Raw genomic sequence first — 19,980 nt, 5'->3', positions numbered from 1 at the left:
TTGTGATGAGTTGGGGTGAGCTCCTTGAACTCTCCTAAGAAGCCACCTTGGTAATAATTCTGTCCTTTGCATGTAAGGCAGGGAAGCAGACACTGGTAAAGCATAGAAACCCTGCATTTCACCTTCTCTGATGAACTAGGGAGAGGGTCATGACTGAGGTGAACCATCTATTAAATCAGGTGGTTACTGAGTAGCCTATCCTTAAGTAAATTGATACCTAGAAAATGTCTTTGAAATCATAAGTTTAATATTCATGTGTGCTCATGTATATATAATTAGAATAAGAATAAAAGTTTATTTAAATACAATTGAAACATTCAAGTAAGAAAAACAGTATACAATATTTTGTTCTCTTAGATCTGGTTTCTAACCAGTAGAGCAAATAAAGTAATAGATTCCTGGTTTTGTTGTGACACGTATGTTGACTTATAATGCCTCTCAGTGGAACTCATAAGGGAAAAAAAAATTGTGAAATCTATCTGTTCCTTAATATTCTACTTACAGGACACAATTCCCTTTAAAATCAGTTATGTCACAACTGAATGCTTTGGTAACCTGCTAGAATTAGCAGACACAGTGCTCTTACTGACCTAGAGGAAAAGTTAACCCCAGAGTGGCCATTGGCCTCTTTCATTTCTCTACAATCGGCCCCTTCATGGCCCTCATAACAGTGACATAGAAAATTCTCTGCCATCACAGCGAGGTCTGCCTCTGATGCTCTTCCCTTCACGATGAAGTCTCCATCCTCAGAGGCCTCTATGTGGTAACTCACTGGGTTCAAATGGAGGTAGTGAGGTGCTGTCCATGTCTTCCGTATGCACCTCCCATTATTCTTGCAAAGGTGATGGCTGCACACCTCCGCTGCTCTGGTCACATTGATGATGTAGCTCCCCAAGTCAGAATTCACAAAGCGGTTCACCTTTGTACAGTTCTCCTGAAACCATAAAAAACAAAAAATTAACAAACAAACAAACTGTATCAGAGGTTTTTTAGAGCCAGAGGCAGCTCTCTAGACTGAACTAAAACTGGATGGCTTTGTCCTGGTGGTTAAACTGTTGGCCTCTACCCAGAGGTCTTCGATCTGAAATAAGAAAGACCCTACACGTAGGAGACGTTACAGTAAGTCAAAGTAACCGAGCCAGCAAGCTGACCTGACTCAACATGTAGGTCCTCGTCCTTCTTCGATTCACACATTGTTTTCTTTTCCTTCTAGCTCTCAAGGCAATGAGCAGTGTGAGGAAGAAAGGAACACACACAATATAAAATCCATGCCAGAGGTGCTGATCCAGGCTGTCTCTCGGGAATGCATTGTCCTTTCTGGTTATGTTAGAATCTGAGTTGTCACACTCACTGATGTATTGTAGACCCTCTGATGAGCATCCTTAGACATAACCTTTTGTGGGTTCTATGCTCCTATACACAACTAGACGCAATGAAGCTACTAATACTAGGCCGTTTGTATGTGTTCTCTAGTGAATGTTCTACACAGAGTTCACCTCATGTAATTGTTCTTTTTATTTCCTCAGAAGAGGGGAAGAGATGGAAACCATTTCCAAGTCTTTCTAGCTTTGTCTGTACTATCACTGGCTGGTTCAACCCAGCTGTTCTGGGCTAAACTCCTCTCCAAACTGTTTTCTCTCAGATTCTGACTGAATTAATTACTCTGCCTGACCTCAAACTAATTCTGGAAATATGTTCTAATCTTCTGGCTCCCTCTCTGGCTTGTTCTGTCTTCACTTGTGTCTAGCTTGTTATTTCTGCCATTTGTCTCTGTAAAACTGCCCTGTTAAGAAACTCTCAGCAAACAAAAAATCTCTCTCTCTCTCTCTCTCTCTCTCTCTCTCTCTTTCTCCCTTCCTCTCTTCCTCCTTCCTTCCCTCTGTCGTCTGTCTCTCTGCTCTTAAGTAGCCTGTAGGACTACTTTCCTGTCCTATTCTTATGAGAATTGGGCATATCCTATCTCTGACTCATTCTGTGAAATCTTTCTCTGATTCATTACTTTGTCTGCCCTCAATTAGATATCACTTTCAAAATGGCTGCTTCTTTCTACAAACCATTCTTATTTTCATTGTGTGGGATTAAAGGTGTGTGCTAATGATGTGTCTGTATTCCAGCCAGATCACATAAGCCTAGAAAGTTTGGGATGTGCTTCCTTGCCAGAGTAGCCACATTCCTGGATTAAAATCCCGCTATGGCCTCAGTTATGTCTGCTATTTCCTAATGAAGCTCTTCCTCCTGAGCCAACCGAGTCAATGGCTGAACATCTGGCTCTCTGTATAATGCCCATAGGTGTGTCAGTTATTCTTCACTAGAAACTTGACTACTTCTGGAATTACATAAAACCCATGTGACTGGGCATACACCCGTGAGAGATTTTTTTTCCTTAATTAAGTCATTTGAAGTAGAAAGCCCGCTTCTAATCTGGATCTTTGAGGTGGGAAGATACACTTTTAACCTACATCACATCTTCTGCTAGCAGCCTACATAAAGGACATGGAAAAATAGAACAAGCTCTCTTTTTTGCCTGTTTGCTCTCCCTCTTGCTAGCAAGTTCATGTCTCCACTGGCATTAGGATTCTGATATATACTGAAAACAAGCAGAGAGATCCAACCTTCTAAACTCAACAATTACTGGATTCCTGGACCTTCTGTTGGTAGACCACAGTGTGTGTGTGTTTGTGTGTGTGTGTTATCCTTGAATATGAATACATATATGTTCTTGAATAATACATATGCAATGAATACACACGCACGCACACACATATATAAACTCATTGTGTAAGTCCTGTTGCTCTAGATTCTTAAATCTAGAGAACCCAACTGGTTTCTCTGTAGGGAAAAAAGTGTTTTCAATGGGAAGACTTCTGTTTCTACTCCTCCAGATAGGATACAACATATTTCATGTAGTGGTTCAATGCAAGTAATCAAGCATCAAAAAAAAATCTGAGGTGATTAGTAACAGTTCTACTACTAATTAGCCTGATTAGCTGTTGCCTTGATTGAGTTCCCCTCTTATCTTCTTGTCTATGAATGAAGAGAATACTCGGTAGCTGACATAAATAATAAGTGAGCAAACAGGAAAGTATACTCAGCACATGATAAATATCAAATAAATATTGGTGCTGGTTGCTATCCTTTAATAATTTTAGCCTGATCTAGGTGATAAGAACTGGTTTTGACTTTTATCCTAAATCTGGCTTGTTATGGGAATAATCAGAACTTTGATTAGGGTAATTTCTACAGAAAAAAAGAAGACTCTTCCTTGAGGTACTGACTTACCTCAGATGAAGTTAAATTCATATCTCCCCAAATAACAATGCCTGCAGCTCCCAACGAAGCACTTTCTCCTATGGTATTAATTAGATCTTGCTAGATAGAAGAGAAAAAAATTAATTAGTCATTGAAAGATAAATCAATTCATCAGGAATTAAGATTACAGGCTGATTGCAAATAGTCCTTAGAAATCACCCATTGCTTTCTTAGAGTGATTTAAATATGAAATAGACTTATACTCAGAATCATATTCTCTGATCATATACAACAGTGTGCGTGGGGGGGAGGGTGTGTTTAGACAGAGACTCATTCATTCTGTAGCCTTGGCTGCTCTGGAACATAAGATCAGAACTTTGTCCAGCCTTTATATGTGGTCCCTGAAACTATCTAGGTTAATTTCAGAGTACTGGATATAATGGATTTATCTGTGACTCATCCACCAATGACAAATCCACAAGGATTTTCCTAATTATGGTTAAGATAAAGGAATCAAGATTTCAGAAGAATTTGTGTTTTATCTATTAAAGATTATCTTAGTGCTTAATGATAATTGTGGAGCTAGGAAATATAAGGGGGGAATAAGAGGTGGGTGTATGTTGCTGTTTCCTAGCTTATTCAATTATAATGTATTCTCCCTCTATTCAGGATACTAAACACTCACCTTTTACTCCAAGAATAATTTTTTTAAGTGATAGAAAGTGGTGAGCTAGAAAAAAAATAGAACAACAACAAAAATATCAAATTGTCTCTAGTTTGGCCACCTTACGATAATGTCAATAACGGAGGATTACTCTTTGTTCAACACTTCTAAAGTCCATCACTCAAATTAACAATTTTACAATGTCCATCTTTAAACAGATTTCTACAGACATCTTTCTGGAGATTCTTATAATGTGAAGAGGGGGTTAAGTTTAAACTAAGTTACCTTTCTGGTTCATATCCATTTATATCTTCCAAGATATTATTATCAGATAGCCCACAGAACAGGAAGAGGGATGTTGGGGCGCAAATGAGATGATGTACATGAAAAGGTTTTGAAGATTGTCAACAGTCTGGTAAATACAAACAGAAGAGAAATCACCCAGGCAGAGCCCAGACTGCAGACTTTAGAATGTACCACTCTTTACTCAAACACATAAGTAAGCAAAACTCAGACCTTTGAAACAACCTTGAGCCCAGCAAGATGATAGTCACACAATGTGATCAGAAGGAAGTCTCAAAAGCCTGATTAAAATTAACATAGCATTATCAAATGAGGAATGGGGCATAGTGTTTACATGTTTTATTTATGTCATTGGTTCATATTCACCAAATATGGAAGCAACAGATTTATGTGGTAACAGTCATACCTTCTAAGGTTATTACTTTATTTTAAGTGTGTCATTCCTTTGCTGTCGTTATGCAAGGGTTTACTGGGACAGATTAAAGACATAGCAAGTCTTCCAATGCATCCTGACTAAAGATAAGAGTCTACTAACATTAAAAAAAATTATTGTCATATTAGTTCACTGTCCTCTGGAAGAGTTCAGGGTGATAAACTGAACTACAATTGTGGTCTGGAGATCAGAAAACCAAAAGCACTAAGAAAGCCATTGAGAAGAGGTCTTTGGGAGTATACAGGAGCCACCTAAAAGTTGGAACATCATGAATGGTAAGAAGAAAAGGAACAAAGTAGGTAGAGCAAAAATGAGCCTCTGGGTCCCAGTCTGGCCTATGGCTGCTGTACTTTTGCCCATGATCCTCAGATTCAGATCAGTGTTTCAGGAGCTAATAAATACTTTGGTTGCAGGGCAAAAGAAACCAATCTGAAATTACCAGAAAACTTCCTCCATCCATGTTAGCTAGCTTTCATAGTGCCAAGATGTTGTATAAGCAACTGAAGAAGAAAAGACATCACTGACCTTACCTTTTGTTGTTGTTGTTGTTGCTTGTTTGTTTGTTTTGTTTTTACAAGAGAAGGTTTTTCTGTGTGGCCTTAGCTGTCCTGGACTTCCTTTGTAGACCAAGCTTGACTGGAACTCTCAGAGATCCACCTGCCTCTGTCTCCCTGAGTGCTGGGATTACTGTGTGTGCCAGTGTGCTTAGAATGACCTTACCTATTATTTGGTAAGACAGTTATAAAACTAAGCCTCTAGCAAGATGTACCCACGGGTACAATGATATCACAACTGGTAGAGGGGTAGTCAACCATGTTGTGCTTGTAGTCCACTCAAAAGGAGAAAATTCATGTCTAATAATGTAAACCTGGTTGAAGGCCTGTTGCTGGGGAGGTCATAGGGCCTAGAGTGAAACCTACCACTGCAATTTTGCTAAGTGGTCATATGTCAAACTGCCTTTAATCACTTATATTTAGTATATCCATAAATATGTGTTAATATTTACTTTGCTTAGAAGAGCTTCTTTTTGTAGTGAGCAGTGATTCAAACAAATTCATAACTTTTTAATATGCTGAGAATAAAAGTCTATGAGTCCTTAACCCTAAGTGGGACGTTAGGGTTTCCTCTGCTCTCTATTATTCTAAGGTTTGGGTAACATCAAGGAAATGAGGACAGAAAAAAATGCACAAGCTGCTAGGTGAGAAGGAATGGTTTGAAGTGTTGCCTCCTCTACGGAGCCTGGCTATTGCACTTATGAACTTACGGAAGCTACACTTTCCTGAACAAGATCAAGGTACTTAAAATTCTAGTCTGACTGGGAGCAAGGATTTCATGTGACTCCATTGCTAACTGAGAAGCTATTGACCATTGGTGGTTGTTGGAGAGATAAGGAATCATTTCTCTTTGCGACTGTGGCCACTAGTAAGTTGCTCATGCTCCAGAGGATGGCCCCAGACCCATACACAAGCAGGTGGCTGTCTTTTTTCCATTGAATGGTTTTGGCATCTTTGTCAAAAATCAGGTGTTCATAAGTGTGTGGATTTATGTCAGGGTCTTCTGTTCAATTCCTTTGATCCACCAGTCTGTTTCTATGCCAGTACCATGCAGTTTTTATAACTGTTGCTCTTTAGTATAGATTGAGATCAGGGATGGAGATACCTCCTGAAGATCTTTTAGTGTAGAGAATTGTTTTAACAATTCTGGGTTTCTTGTTGTTCCATATGAAGGTGAGAATTTTTCTTTCCAGGTCTGTAAAGAATTGTGTTTGTAATTTGATGGGAATTGCATTGAATCTGTAGATTGCTTTTGGTAAAATGGCCATTTTTACTATATTAATCCTGCCAAGCCATGAGCATGGGAGATCGTTTCATCTTCTGTTATCTTCTTCTATTTCTTTCTTTAGAGACTGGAAATTTTTTTCATACAAGTCTTTGACTTGCTTGGTTAGGTTCACACCAAGGTACTTTATGTCCTTTGTGGCTATTGTGAAGAATGTTGTTTCCCTAATTTCTTTCTCAGCCCTTTTGTCTTTTGTATACAAGAGTGCTACTGATTTTTTTGAGTTAATTTTGTATCCAGACACTTTGCTGAATATGTTTATCAGATGTAGGTGTTTATCAGATGTAGGAGTTCTCTGGTAGAGAACTCACTTGGGGTCACTCATGTATACTATCATATCATCTGCAAATAGTGATAATTTGAATTCTTCTTTACAATTTGTATCCCTTTGATCTCCTTCAACTGTCTTATTGCTCTAGCAAGGACTTCCAGAACTATGTTGAAGAGATATGGAGAGAGTGGGCAGCCTTGCCTTGTCCCTGATTTCAGTGGGAATGATTAAGTTTCTCTCCATTGAGTTTGATATTAGCTATAGGCTTGCTGTATATTTCCTTTACTATGTTCAGGTATGTGCCATGTATGCCTGATCTCTCCAATACTTTAAACATGATGGATGTTGGATTTGTCAAATGCTTTTTCAGCATCTAAGGAGATGATCATGTGGTTTTTCTCCTTCAGTTTGTTTATGTGGTGGATCACATTGATGGATTTGTGTATATTGAACCACCCCTGTATGCCTGGGATGAAGCCTACTTGGTCGTAGTGGATGATATCTTTGATGTGTTCTTGGATTTGGTTTGCAAGTATTTTGTTGAGTATTTTTGCATCAATGTTCATGAGAGAGATTGGCCTGAAATTCTACCATTCAATGGAAAAAACACAGCATCTTCAACAAATGGTGCTGGTCTAACTGGATGTTTACATGTAGAAAAATGCAAATAGATCCATACTTATCACCCTGCACAAAACGAAAGTCCAAGTGGATCAAAGACCTCAGCATAAAACCAGACACACTAAACCGCTTAGAAAAAAAAAAAGTGGGGAAGAGCTTTGAACTCATTGGCACAGGAGACAACTTCCTGAACAGAATACCAACAGCACAGGCTCTAAGAGCAACAATCAATAAATGAGACCTCATGAAACTGAAAAGCTTCTGTAAAGCAAAGGACACTGTCCTCAGAACAAAACAGCAGCCTACAAATTGGGAAAGGATCTTCACCAACACTATATCTGACAGAGGACTAATATCCAGTATATATAAAGAACTGAAGAAGTTAAACAGCAAAAAAATCAAGTAATCCATTTAAAAAATGGAGTACAGAGCTAAACAAAGAATTCTCAATAGAGGAATATCGAATGGCAGAGAAACACTGAAAGAAATACTCAACCTCATTAGCCCGCAGGGAAATGCAAATCAAAACGATCCTAAGATTTCACCTTCCACCCATCAGAATGGCTAAGATCAAAAACTCAAGAGACAACACATGCTGGAGAGGTTGTGGAGAAAGGGGAACCCTCCTTTATTGCTGGTGGGAATGTAAACTTGTACAACCTCTCTGGAAATCAAACTGGCGCTTCCTCAGACAACTAGGAATAGTGCTTCCTCAAGATCCAGCTATACCACTACTAGGCATATACCCAAAAGAGGCTCAAGTACACAACAAGGACATTTGCTCAACCATGTTTGTAGCAGCCTTATTTGTAATAGCCAAAAGCTGGAAACAAACCAGATGCCCTCAGTGTAGGAATGGATACAGAAATTGTGGTACATCTACACAATGGAATATTACTCAGCAATAAAAAAACAAGGAAATTATGAAATTTGCAGGTAAATGGTGGGATCTGGAAAAGATCATTCTGAGTGAGCTGTCCCAGAAGCAGAAAGACGCACATTGTATATACTCACTCATATAGGCATATAATATAGGATAAACCTACTAAAATCTGTACACCTAAAGAAACTAATCAAGAGGGAGGACTCTTGCTAAAATGCTCAATTCCTATCCAGAAAAGCAAAGAGGATAGACATCAGAAAAGAGGGAACAAGTCAGGAGCCTGACACAGAGGACCTCTGAAAGGCTCTGCCCTGCAGACTATCAAAGCACATGCTGAGACTTATGGGCAACCTTTGGGCAGAGTGCAGGAAATCTTATGAAAGAAGTGAGAAATGGTAAGATCTGGAGAGGACAGGAGGTCCACAAGGAGAGCAACAGAACCAAAAAATCTGCACACAGGGGTCTTTCCTGAGACTGATACTCCAACCAAGGACTATGCATAGAGATAACTCAAGACCCCTGCACAGATGTAGCCCATGGCAGTTCAGTATCCAAGTGGGTTCCATTGTAATAGGAACAGGGACTGCCTCTGACATGAACCGATTGGCCTGCTCTTTAATTACCTCCCCCTGAGGGGAAAACAGCCTTACCAGGCCACAGAAGAAGACAATGCATCCACTCCTGATGAGGCCAAATTGACTAGGATCAGAAGGAAGGAAAAGAAGACCTCCCCTATCAGTGGACTTGGAGAGGGGCATGCATGCAGAGGGTGGAGGAAGGGAGGAATCGGGGTGGGAGGAGGGAGGGAACCACAGGGGAGGATACAAAGTGAATAAAGTGTAATTAATAAAGAATTAAAAAATAATAATCTCCCACAACACCCAGCAGTAGGGAATTCAGCTTCTGCTAGCATCATGTGTTAGTTCATTCTCACCTTGCTGTGTCCTTTAAAAGGAACGTTAATAAGAAAGGTAACAAAATTTAGTTCCCATAAAGGAAGAGTCTATACCAATCAGTTTTCTAGAAAAAAAAATAACATGCTAGCCTTCCACTAAGTGGTATTCTTCAAAGGAAAAAAATAACTAAGAAATGTTTTTTTTAGAGATACAGGGGATTGCCTCCACCATGGAGCAAAGAGAGTCTTACCTTAGAAAGAAAAAGTAAAGGCTCCTCTTTGTAGCTCAGCCGCGTGTAGATGAATACAGGAAGAGCATAATCACGTGATGTCATGGTGGAGATTCTCATTGATTCACGGACCCGAAATTGTGAGAAGTGCAAAGTATTGTCAGTGTCTCGGAAGGATTTCTTGACACCAACAGCAGGATACAGGGCAGTGCTGCTGTTCCAAAGCCAGAAGAGATCATTGTTCCTTAAAACTTCCTCTTCTGGACATGACCCACTGTAATTTGCGGCATACAAATTATAATTGTGGCAGTCAGGATATAAATAATAACCCCAAAGGCCCTTGGGTCGGCTCTTAATTCCTAATTTGATAGTTTCCTCCATGAAAGCTTTTGCACTTTTCTCAAAAGTTGCTTTGGCTAAATGCTCAGTATCAGCAGCTGACATGTTCTCTTTCATCTCAGAAATAAGTTTCCTTGACTGCTGTCTGTAGATATCCTTCATGTTCCAGTTCCGGGCCCACTGTGGGCGCCAGTATTCCCAATCTATGACAGCAAGTCCACTGAAATTCTCAGCCGGGATGTAGTAATTAATGTCCTGGGCAGCTTTTTCCAGGTGTGCTTGTAAGCTTGTGTTTTGGGGAAGACCCCCATTGACGGGGATCCCTCCTGATGTATACCATGGGTAATACCCCAACTTGTTGATGTAAAATATAGTAACATTTTGCCCCCTGTCTTTGAGCCTAGGGCTTCCAATCATCTGAAACACTTTTAAATTCAGTGTGAAATTATATTTCTTCAAACACAGTTCTGTTGGGGCATTCCAAGCAGCTATAAAAGGTTTCCTTTGGTAAACTGGAAGTCGGGCAGGTTTTAGAGATGAGATAGACTTCAGGATTAAAAATACAAGAAGCCCTGATGTAATGTGTACTGGTTGAACAACACAGAGTCTTAAATGTCCTTCAGATAATAGTTTCATGATAAGATAGAAACTTCCACGACCTCTTCTTCGATGTAATCCAAAAGGCCTGTGGAAAAATTCAGTTTTCCATTAGTGATTACTTCCAAGGAAAGGAATGCTGTTGCTGTTTACTTATATTTTGACAGCATAATTCATTTTAAAGTTATGATGATTCTGACAAATGAATTGAGATGCAAAATCAAGCGTCACGGTCAGGTTTCTACGGGGGTAAGCAAAAAAAATTTCAATCAGTGTCCAAGGAGTACGAAACCTGTATGCCCACCATGGAATATGAGTAAGATGTGTGGTTTATGATGAAAAACAGATGTGAAATGATGCAATCACTTTGGAAAGCTTGCCAGTATCAGGCAGGCATTACATGTAGATGCTTTAGTTGTTCCGTCATGAGAGTTACGTAGCAGTCTGTAATTAATTGCATTCCCAGTTTAGAAGAGAGAAAACTGAGACATAAATGGGATGCCCTGATTGGTGTCCCATTGCATAAAAAAGAAGGCAGTGCGAGCAAATACTAGAAAAATGCATGCTAACATCATGGAGTGATTACTCTGGCTGTGAGGGACAAGGAGAGACGAGAGCAAGCAAGCTGCAGCGGAGGAACACTAGGGGTTGACTTAAGATGGTAAGAGACAAAGAACTGTCACATTTCTCTTTCGGTTTTCTGGGGGGAAAGTACAAAAGAGTTACTTTTAGATACTCACTGCAAAGATCAGTGAAACGGAGATGCCTTGTGCCTAGGTGTACCCCTGTGATACTGAGACATGTCGTCATCTGCTCATTAAGTGGCCAGAAAACAGACCCATTTCCACTTCCTCTATGGTGAATTCTGCACCACCTGCCTGGATGAAACGGGGAGTCCCTGCTTCACTAAGTAGACCCAAAGTTCAAATGCTTCCCCAGCTTTCAGTGCAGCTCTGATGCTGATTTAGACCTTGAAAAAAAAAAAAAAACCCTTAGATGCATCCTGATCAAGCCTTTGAACTGAGATCTTGGGATTCAAAGACTCTAAGAGGTGGTGGTGATAATGGTGATAACATTCCAACATCGAGGAGGTAGGGAGAAGCTCCGTGAATAAAATGCTGTTGTAGAAGTACGAGAACCTGAGTTTGGATGCCCAGCCCCCACATAAAAGCAGGGGTAGTGGGACTCCCCTGCAGCCTCAGCACTGAGGGAATGTAAACAGTTGGATCCCTGGAGGTCGCTAGCCAGCGACCTGGCTGAATTCATGAGTTTAAGGTTCTGAAGGAGACCCTGTCTTAAAACCTAAGATGGAAATGATAAAGGGAGATACTGGGCACTGAGCTCTGCTCTTCACAGGCTCTTGAGCAGGTAAGGGCACCCGCATTCACATTCACACCACACACACACATACACACACAACAGAAGTGGCCGGGTTTGTGGGACACCGAACCTCCATGTTTCCGCTGTTTGGGAACAACATTGTTCTTCTGGCACAGATCTTTTCTGTTCACATGTGGTATATTTTATTTCAAACCAGAGACTGCGACAGAGGCTCTTTCGGTGGAACCTCTGGCTTGGTGAGAATTATAGAGAGATAAATAAATGTATGGTTATACAGATACAGGTTTTTCAATGGGTTTTTCTCATAATTTTTTAATTAAAACTTTAGCACCAATTGTATTGTAATACAATCCATTTTAATTCTATGGCTCTTGAAGGCCCATAATTTGTATTTCCTGAATTTATTATAAATCTATTTCACATCACGATCACAGAACACCGGAATATCTTCTTTTGAACAAATTTTAGAACTGTTGTGGTTTCTGTGTTCTTCCTTTCTATTTTTCCCCCCAACAAAATAAGCTTAACTTTTTAAATATATATAGAAATGACTACTTCAGTGATTGCTCTCACATAGCTGTTTTCTCTGGATGAAATCCCTCCTTCTATGAGGGAGGGTCAGTATGCACAGGACAGCAAAAATTTACAAGATTCATAAGATGTACAAGGCCACTCCCCAAAGCCCTGTAATTCACACCCAGCTGTTGGGGTGGAGCCCGCTCAGTGGTGAAGACGCACGTAAGGTGCAGGAAGAGCTGGTTATGCAGCTTTTGTGAGTAATCACCCATCACCTGGAGGCTTAGCCTCCCCGGTGAAGCTTTCCTGTGTCATCCGAGGCTGGAGTGGGAGCGAAGCTTCTCAGTGATGGGTGGCTGACAGGGAGAGTCACTCATGTTCCAGGAAGCACTCCCTTACCTGTCTTCTCATAAGCAACCCCAGTCGTTGGGTGGGAACCTGTCTTTGGTCTGTTGGTGTTCTCTACCTGAATAAATAAGCCATTTTTATGAATTTCCTTAGGAAAAGACACATAACACTAGTATTTGGAAATTTCACTGTCTTTCAGTGTGAGAAGTCACATCTCTTTCTGAAGCAGAACCATGGTATGTCTTTAAGAAACGCGATGTAAGAGAGAATATGAACTCTAATTCTCCAGCTTGTGTCTGTCGTAGTTCCACTCACTCTGTGCCCTTTGAACTCCTGTGCCTCACTCTCTGGTTGGCATTTCCTCGGAGACGGCTTTCTTATCGCACATAGTCATCTCACTGAATTCAACAAATTGCGGGCATATTAGGGCTGTGTTCTGACCTCCCATGCTTAGTTGACGCATGTTTGAGCTTGCAGTGCTCATCAGCTTTATTTCTTCCTGAAATAGCTCTTTCTTTCAGCCTTCAGTACCCTCAATTATAAGTTATCAAGCTCATTAAAACTACATAAGATGAAGAGATTTGGCCCCCTAAGGAAAGAGCTAGAGAAATGATACTTGCATGTCATTTTTTTAAGGTTTATATCTTGAGTGATTAGGGTTAGGATTAGGGTTGCATAGATATTTTCAGCTCTTTCTAAGGCCCTGAGCCGACACTTCCTTCCATTTCCGGATGAATGAGAAACAATTACATTGCAATGAAATGTGCCAAGTGGTAGTAGCAAATGGTTTTTGCTATCTTATAACCAGGTGAATTAAGCACCTGACAAAACAGCAAATAGTTAACTTGAGTATTGATTTGTGTACATTTTATTTCCCCAAGATTTCTAATTTCATCCAGAATAGTTACAAACCTTGACACTTGAAAACATGTGAATTGCCATGCCACTGTGGAGCACACCTCTAACCCCAGCACACTGGAGGCAGAGGCAAGAGGATCCCTGTGAGTTTGAGGCCAACCTGGTCTATACAGAGTGAGTTCCAGGAGAGCCAATGATACCCAGAGAAACCTATCTTAAAAAAAAAAACAAATAAACAAAAAACAAAAGAAAGAAAACATGTAAACTGTGAAATTATAATTTCTCCTTGTAATATAAGAGGCTCTTCTCACACAGTAAAGAAATTGAAAAGTGTATAAATCATAAATTTTGGATTGCCCTAAGATTACAATAAACGTTTTTTAAATACTTATGCAAAGGCAGAAGGAATTCCAGCCTGGAAAAGCATCCAGTTCTTGACACATCCAACACACTCTACCAAAGAAACACTGTTGCATTTGCTCTTGTTGCTGTCAGATATACTTAAGCGGTAACATAAGACCATATTTCTTACTCTATCATGACATGTAACCTGTGTCTAGTATTTCAGGTGCTTTATTCTCTGAAAAAGATGGCCACAGATTGTTCTTATTAAAAATGTTCAACATCCTTTACATAGAAAAAATAAATTGGCATCAAATTATTAACTCTCTGCCCCCTAGATTTCCATGATAATGAAAGCCAACAACATTTCTTTTAAGGATAATAACAGTATTGCCAACAAATAAAAATGACTGGAGATAAATGATCATTTACTTTGTAACAGGAAAGAAAAACTAGATTATGGTTGCTTAATTAAAAAAAAATGTATTTCCTACTTACTTTAAGAATCATGCACGGACTGGAGAAATCGCTCAGCTGTTAAGAATACTTGTTGTGGGACTGGAGAGGTGGCTCAGAGGTTAAGAGCACTGGCTGCTCTTCCAGAGGTCCTGAGTTCAATTCCCAGCAACCACATGGTGGCTCACAACCATCTATTATAAGATCTGGTGCCCTCTTCTGGTCTGCAGGTGTGCATAACATTGTGTACAAAATAAATAAATCTTAACAAAAAAAAAAAAAAAAAGAATCATGTATTCAGATGTAACCCATAGACTCAGTTTGCAGGGGCTGTCCCGGGTATGAACTCAGTGGCTGGCTCTTTGATCACCTCCTTCTGGGGAGGAGCAGCCTTGCCAGGCCACAGAGGAAGACAGTGAAGCCAGTCCTGATGAGACCTGATAGACTAGGGTCAGATGGAAAAGGAGGAGGGTCTCCCCTATCAGTGGACTAGGGAAGAAGAACAGGGGAAGAAGAGGGAAGGCCGATGGGGTTGGGAGGAAATGAGGGAGGGGGCCACAGCTGGGATACAAAGTGAACAGATTTGTAATAAATAATTAAAAAAAAGAAAAAAAAGAAATGTACAACATCTAAAATTCTATTACATGTAAAAGAAAAAAAAAACTTCCAAAAAATAATCTAAGTTGAGGAGACAAGTCACAAGACAACAAGTAATTGTAGATAAAGGTACAAGTGAAAATAGAATTTTAAATACTGACTTTGTTAAGGTCCACACGATTTTGTTGTTGGGTGGTTTTTATTTTGTTTTGTTTTGTTTTGTTTTTTGCTTAGAAAAGTTACATATTATGAGTCTCAAAAAAAAGTCATGAAAGTTGAAACCTGAGTCTCTGCACATGATTGTTTCATGGCTTGTTGTTTGTTTTTGTTTTGTTTTTTTAAGTTTTCTTAATTTAGTCCATGAAATGAATGTTCAATTCCTTGCCTATGGCTACTTAGCAGAACAACTAGGACCTCATAAGAGGCTTGCTTCCATAGAGGTGAATTCTGAATGATAGTTGCAGTAAGTACTATACCCAGGATGTCTTGGCTAGTGCTACAAGAGCCTCGTGTCTGTCATCAGGTATCACAAGGGACAGTTGTATTCTTTCATAGGCAGCCTAGCTGCTGGAGTCACTCTATCTCTACTTGATTAGCACAAGAGAGACCCGTGTTCTAGAGAAAACCTCATATGGAAAGAATATTTTATATAAACATATAAAATAGAAAATAAGTTTATTTTATCATAATAAGTTTATTATTTATTATATTATTTATTAATTGTCAATCATTATATAAGCATGTGCACGTATTAGATGAAACTTTGTCTTGCAAGGTTTCTGTTTTGCTTCTTTCTGTTTTTGAGTGATTTCTTTGAGAAAAAGAAAACCTAGAAATTACTTACTCATCTGGGAATGAAGGAATAAGAAACAATAAGTTTATTCCCTAACCTACTCTGTTTAGCTAATAATTTCTCAAGTTCTCACTTTCTGTTTGATATTTATAGCCATTATGCAGATAACTTTGGCTCCATCCTAACAAAATTTTTCAACTTTAAGCTTTTACCTATCCAATAGGTTTAATTATTTAAGATTTATCTTTCTTGTACCATTTTGTACTTATCCTTTCTTTTTTAGAAAAATATATCTATATGAGTATATTTATTTTTACCCTCTTCCTAATTAGTAAGAGATTTTTCTTTCACAAAATGGTTATTGATCATTTCTAACTATCAGTCAGTTTCTGAGTACTTGGATAAAATTTAAATATTTTTATGATACAAATATCTATTTTGTATATCCTTTCCAATGTGACATGTTTCCTAAAAACTGTAACATTCCTAAGAACTGTGAATAGCACATCTTTCAGTATTAGTCATTATGGCAGCTATAATTATTGTAGAATGGATTGCCAGACATTACTAAAGATTAGGAAAAGTATTTCATTGAATAAATATACTGTTACTGTCATGAAAATAGTTAGCATGAGAAATTCTTTACCGCTATTAATTATAAAATGACTAAAGTGTGTAGCTCTCTCATAAACCTGTATTACAGCTATTTACTAGGCCTGCTCTATGAAATATCATTCAATTCATCAAAAGTTAAAGCCATGATACACACTACAAAAACTTGCTTTTCCAAGAAACTATTGATATAAAATAGAAATAAATTAGCCTTGGTTTATTTAGCAAAAAAGTGAGAAATTTTCAAATATAAATATATAATGGATAAAAACTATGAAATTTAATTTACAAGTACCAGTGACAAATACATTTTTAAAGAGACTGGATTCCCCGAAAGCAGCTCATATTTTAGAAGGCACTTCATTTGAACAATAAAGTTAGGCTAAGAAAGAAATTGGAATATTCAAGTCAGTGAAGATTAGTTTTCTTCTAGCTGTTGTAAGAAGACATTTTGAAAAACTATTTTTAAATTTTTTCAGACAGAACAAAAAGTATAGTTTACCTTTGCTTTTGTTTGCCTGCTGGTCCTTTATTCACCTGGTACAGAGCAGAGGCTGAGTGGCGAGGACACCTCACGGGTCCCAAAAGCCTGTCATTACAGAGCTGACTCAGTCCTCCAAGCTAAACAGGAGGCCTGCATTAAATCTCTTTATAATCAAAGTCAGGCTCCCTGAAAACTATCTTAGTATAAATGAGCATTGCTTTCTTAAAATATCCAATTTAAATTTGCTGACTTGAGGGGAAGAAAAGAAAACTGGTTGAGATTCCAGTGGTAAACAGTAAAGACCGTGCGCCTAAGATTTCCAGACTGACAAGCAAAGTGGGGCAAGGGTTTGTGTGCTGTGTGCTAGCTTAACAAACAGGCCCTAATGTGCTGGCCTCGACAGCAGAATAATTGACTCTAAGTGGAGCAATCAGTATCATCCCGACAAAATTTATGAACCACCCAGAACCAGTGGCTCAAGATGGTAACTTAAGCACATGCCTTTATTGAATGTACCATTCTCTGCACGTGGTATTAGATGAAATAAATGTAAAGCTGAAAACGAGAAGGCTGGATATGACTCACACACTGAAAACGGGTGAAATCGAGTAAGGAAACGTGAAAAATAAAACAACAAACAAGGTCCGCAGTAAAACAGTAATACAGAGGCCTCAGCTGTCCCTTTCCTTAAAAGAGATTTCTGTGACTGACACGAGGAAGCCATGAAAGTGGATGGAAGGCAATTACCAGAGCTCTCAGCTGGACTGCTATGTACAGCTCTCAGAACCAGTCAGACTTCTCTGCCATTCGCAAAGCGTGTGGAGTGGCAAGCAGGAGAGACGCCTGACCTCAGAATACTTAAACAGCTCTTCCTATAGAGGGCTCCACTTGCGCACTGGGCCGAGCACAGGAGCACAGTTTAAACGCGCGAAGGTGGTCTCCCTAGGGAGAGATTGCTGGGCTCTTCTCTCCTAACTCCCTCCTTCCCTTCCTCCGACCTGCGTGCTGTCCACTCGTAGGCACCAATGGAATGCTACTCGCCTACATTCCCGGCCGCTGTCGCAGAGTCCTTGTCCCATGCAGCACAGGAATTCCGTGGAGTAAATAACTGAAGCGCAGGAGTGACACTCCTATGACGGAGTTTTCAACAGAGCCCTTCACGGATATGATTACCAAGGACTACGAGACACACCACACAGGCCGACAGAGCCAAAGAGAGGAACGTAAGAGAGGGAACAGCTGATGCTAGAGAATGGTGAAGGGGATGGAACAGCAGTAACACTAAGAAGATAATAAGAAGAAAGTGTCAGGGCTACACTCAGGAGGCAGAAGCAGAAGGACCCTGAGTTCAAGGCCATCCTAGGCAGCATAAGGAGACCCTGTGACAGAAAACAATCAAGCTCTAAGGAGCATGTTATATTTTTAGAGAGATTTAAGGTGCTGCAAAATCTTGATAGCAAAACAAGGCTAATGAGAAAGGAAGAATGACATGCATCCCCCAAAGAGCTCTTTGAAATCAGTGAGTAGTTACTGTTACTATAGGGAGAAAAGTGAAAAAAAAATCTATACTACAAAGCAAAAGTTTTATAAAAGCGTGGAATACTAGAGAGAAAAGCATCACAGAACTGACACAGAAGAGCCAGGACTCAGTCCAATAGAAATTTCATAAGAGAATGGAGAAAAAGAGAACAGAACTAACTTAAAAATAATACAATTCTCCTGAGCTGAATCAGGAGTCTGTATTTGAAGAGAATTTCAAAAGACATGGTAAAGAAAGTCATTCGTACAAAAAAATAAACACACCACAAATTTGCTGAGAGCCGAAGGGTATAATTATAACATTCTCTTCATGAGATGAAGATGTGCATTCTTTCTGACTGGAAAGAAGGAGTGGTGTGGAATAGTGACGGGGAAATACAAGGGCCTGAATAAAGAGTGCTGGGTGGGTTTGTGTGTTTGTTTAACCATGAATGGAGGTAAAGGATGGTATTCTCAAAAAGAGACTCAGGTGACTCAGGCTAAAGGTAATCCTTCCTACTGGTTTCTAATATAACCTTTATCATCTTCTAAGATGTTTCCTTTCCTGAGGTCATTTGTGGTACTTTATTAGACATTGGGCTAACAGAGGATTCCTTTGTTCATTTCCCTTGGGAATTTGTCTTAGATATGAAAACACATATGTGTATTTGTCTTTGAGTTAAACACAGTAACTTCTCATTTTCGGTGGTGGCTGATTAAGCACATAGTCTAGGAGTGCTGTTGAGACCTGCTTTTTGTAGCAATTGACACATTTGCCACCATCTTTGTATTCAGCTTCCATTTTGTTTTATAAGGTTAAGTTCAAAAATTTTAAACTTTTTAACTTTGCTTCCTAAAAGTAGTTACACATAGCTGACAGTAACAAACCCTGTCAGAGGGTCAAGTTAACCTATACTAAAAGACCCTGCCAGAGGGTTGAGCTGACCTAATTTACTATGATTCAATAGTAACTTATTCTTTGTTATCTACTCACTTGGCTACACTCTTGTTTGCCCTCTTGCTATCTATACACCTGGGTGCACTCCGTAGTACTTTGGAGAACCCTAACCACTGCCTCACTTACCCCACTTAGAACCAATCACCTTAGGGGTTAGCTGATAATAGTTAGCCAAAAACACAATACTGCTTTGTATATTTAGCCAAAATGAGTTACTGCCCTCCCCATGTCTTTTATTCAGCTTTGTCTATAAAAAGCCTACTGTAAGAACAGGTTAATGTCACAGGTAGGCTCCTGAGTCCTCTGATCAATCAGCTTGGAAAAGATGTGCAATAAGCCATCAATATCTAGCCAAGACCCATGTCTGAGAGGTTTATGTGTCACATCTTGGGCTCTAACAGTGAAATGTATGCAAGCTAAAGAAAGGGACATCAAGGCTTGAAAAAAAAAATCCTGTATAATCTGCATTTGACCTCAGATTTGCAAACTACAGTTTAAAGAATCTACCATGAGAAATGTGACCATGGGGGCTGGTGGGATGCCTCAGTGAAGAACACTTACTGCTCTTGAAGAGAACCTGGGTGAGGTTCCCAGCACCCACATGCCCCTCACAAATATTTGCAATTCCGTTAGTAGGTGACCTGAAACCTCTCAGGCCTCTGAAGGTAGTGTGTCCACATATTGCACATACATACATACAAGCAAAGTAGTCAGAGACACATAAAATGTTTTTTTTTTAATATGGCTTTTTATTTTATAATAGTGGTTCTTAGAAAATGGTAAATGACTGTCTAGGGTTAGTATCATTTCTTCTACTAATTTATCATGTCTTC

General features: G+C 39.4%; 1 protein-coding gene across 1 annotated transcript; it reads right to left on the bottom strand.

Annotated features, from left to right (window-relative positions):
• Positions 1-532: 532 nt before the first annotated feature.
• On the bottom strand, positions 533-10,406 carry Hyal4 (hyaluronidase 4). The gene is made up of 3 exons (XM_021638767.2): positions 9,410-10,406; positions 3,280-3,369; positions 533-934 (listed from the first exon to the last, which is right to left on the bottom strand). Exons 1-3 carry the CDS (start codon positions 10,361-10,363, stop codon positions 533-535), a joined length of 1,446 nt encoding a protein of 481 aa, XP_021494442.1. The 5' UTR covers positions 10,364-10,406.
• Between the last annotated feature and the right edge of the window lie 9,574 nt (positions 10,407-19,980).

Source organism: Meriones unguiculatus, chromosome 21 (assembly GCF_030254825.1).
Source record: "Meriones unguiculatus strain TT.TT164.6M chromosome 21, Bangor_MerUng_6.1, whole genome shotgun sequence".
NCBI classification, from domain to species: Eukaryota; Metazoa; Chordata; class Mammalia; order Rodentia; family Muridae; genus Meriones; species Meriones unguiculatus.
The sequence above is the reverse complement of the archived record's forward strand: the minus strand, read 5'-3'. Positions and strand labels throughout refer to the sequence as shown.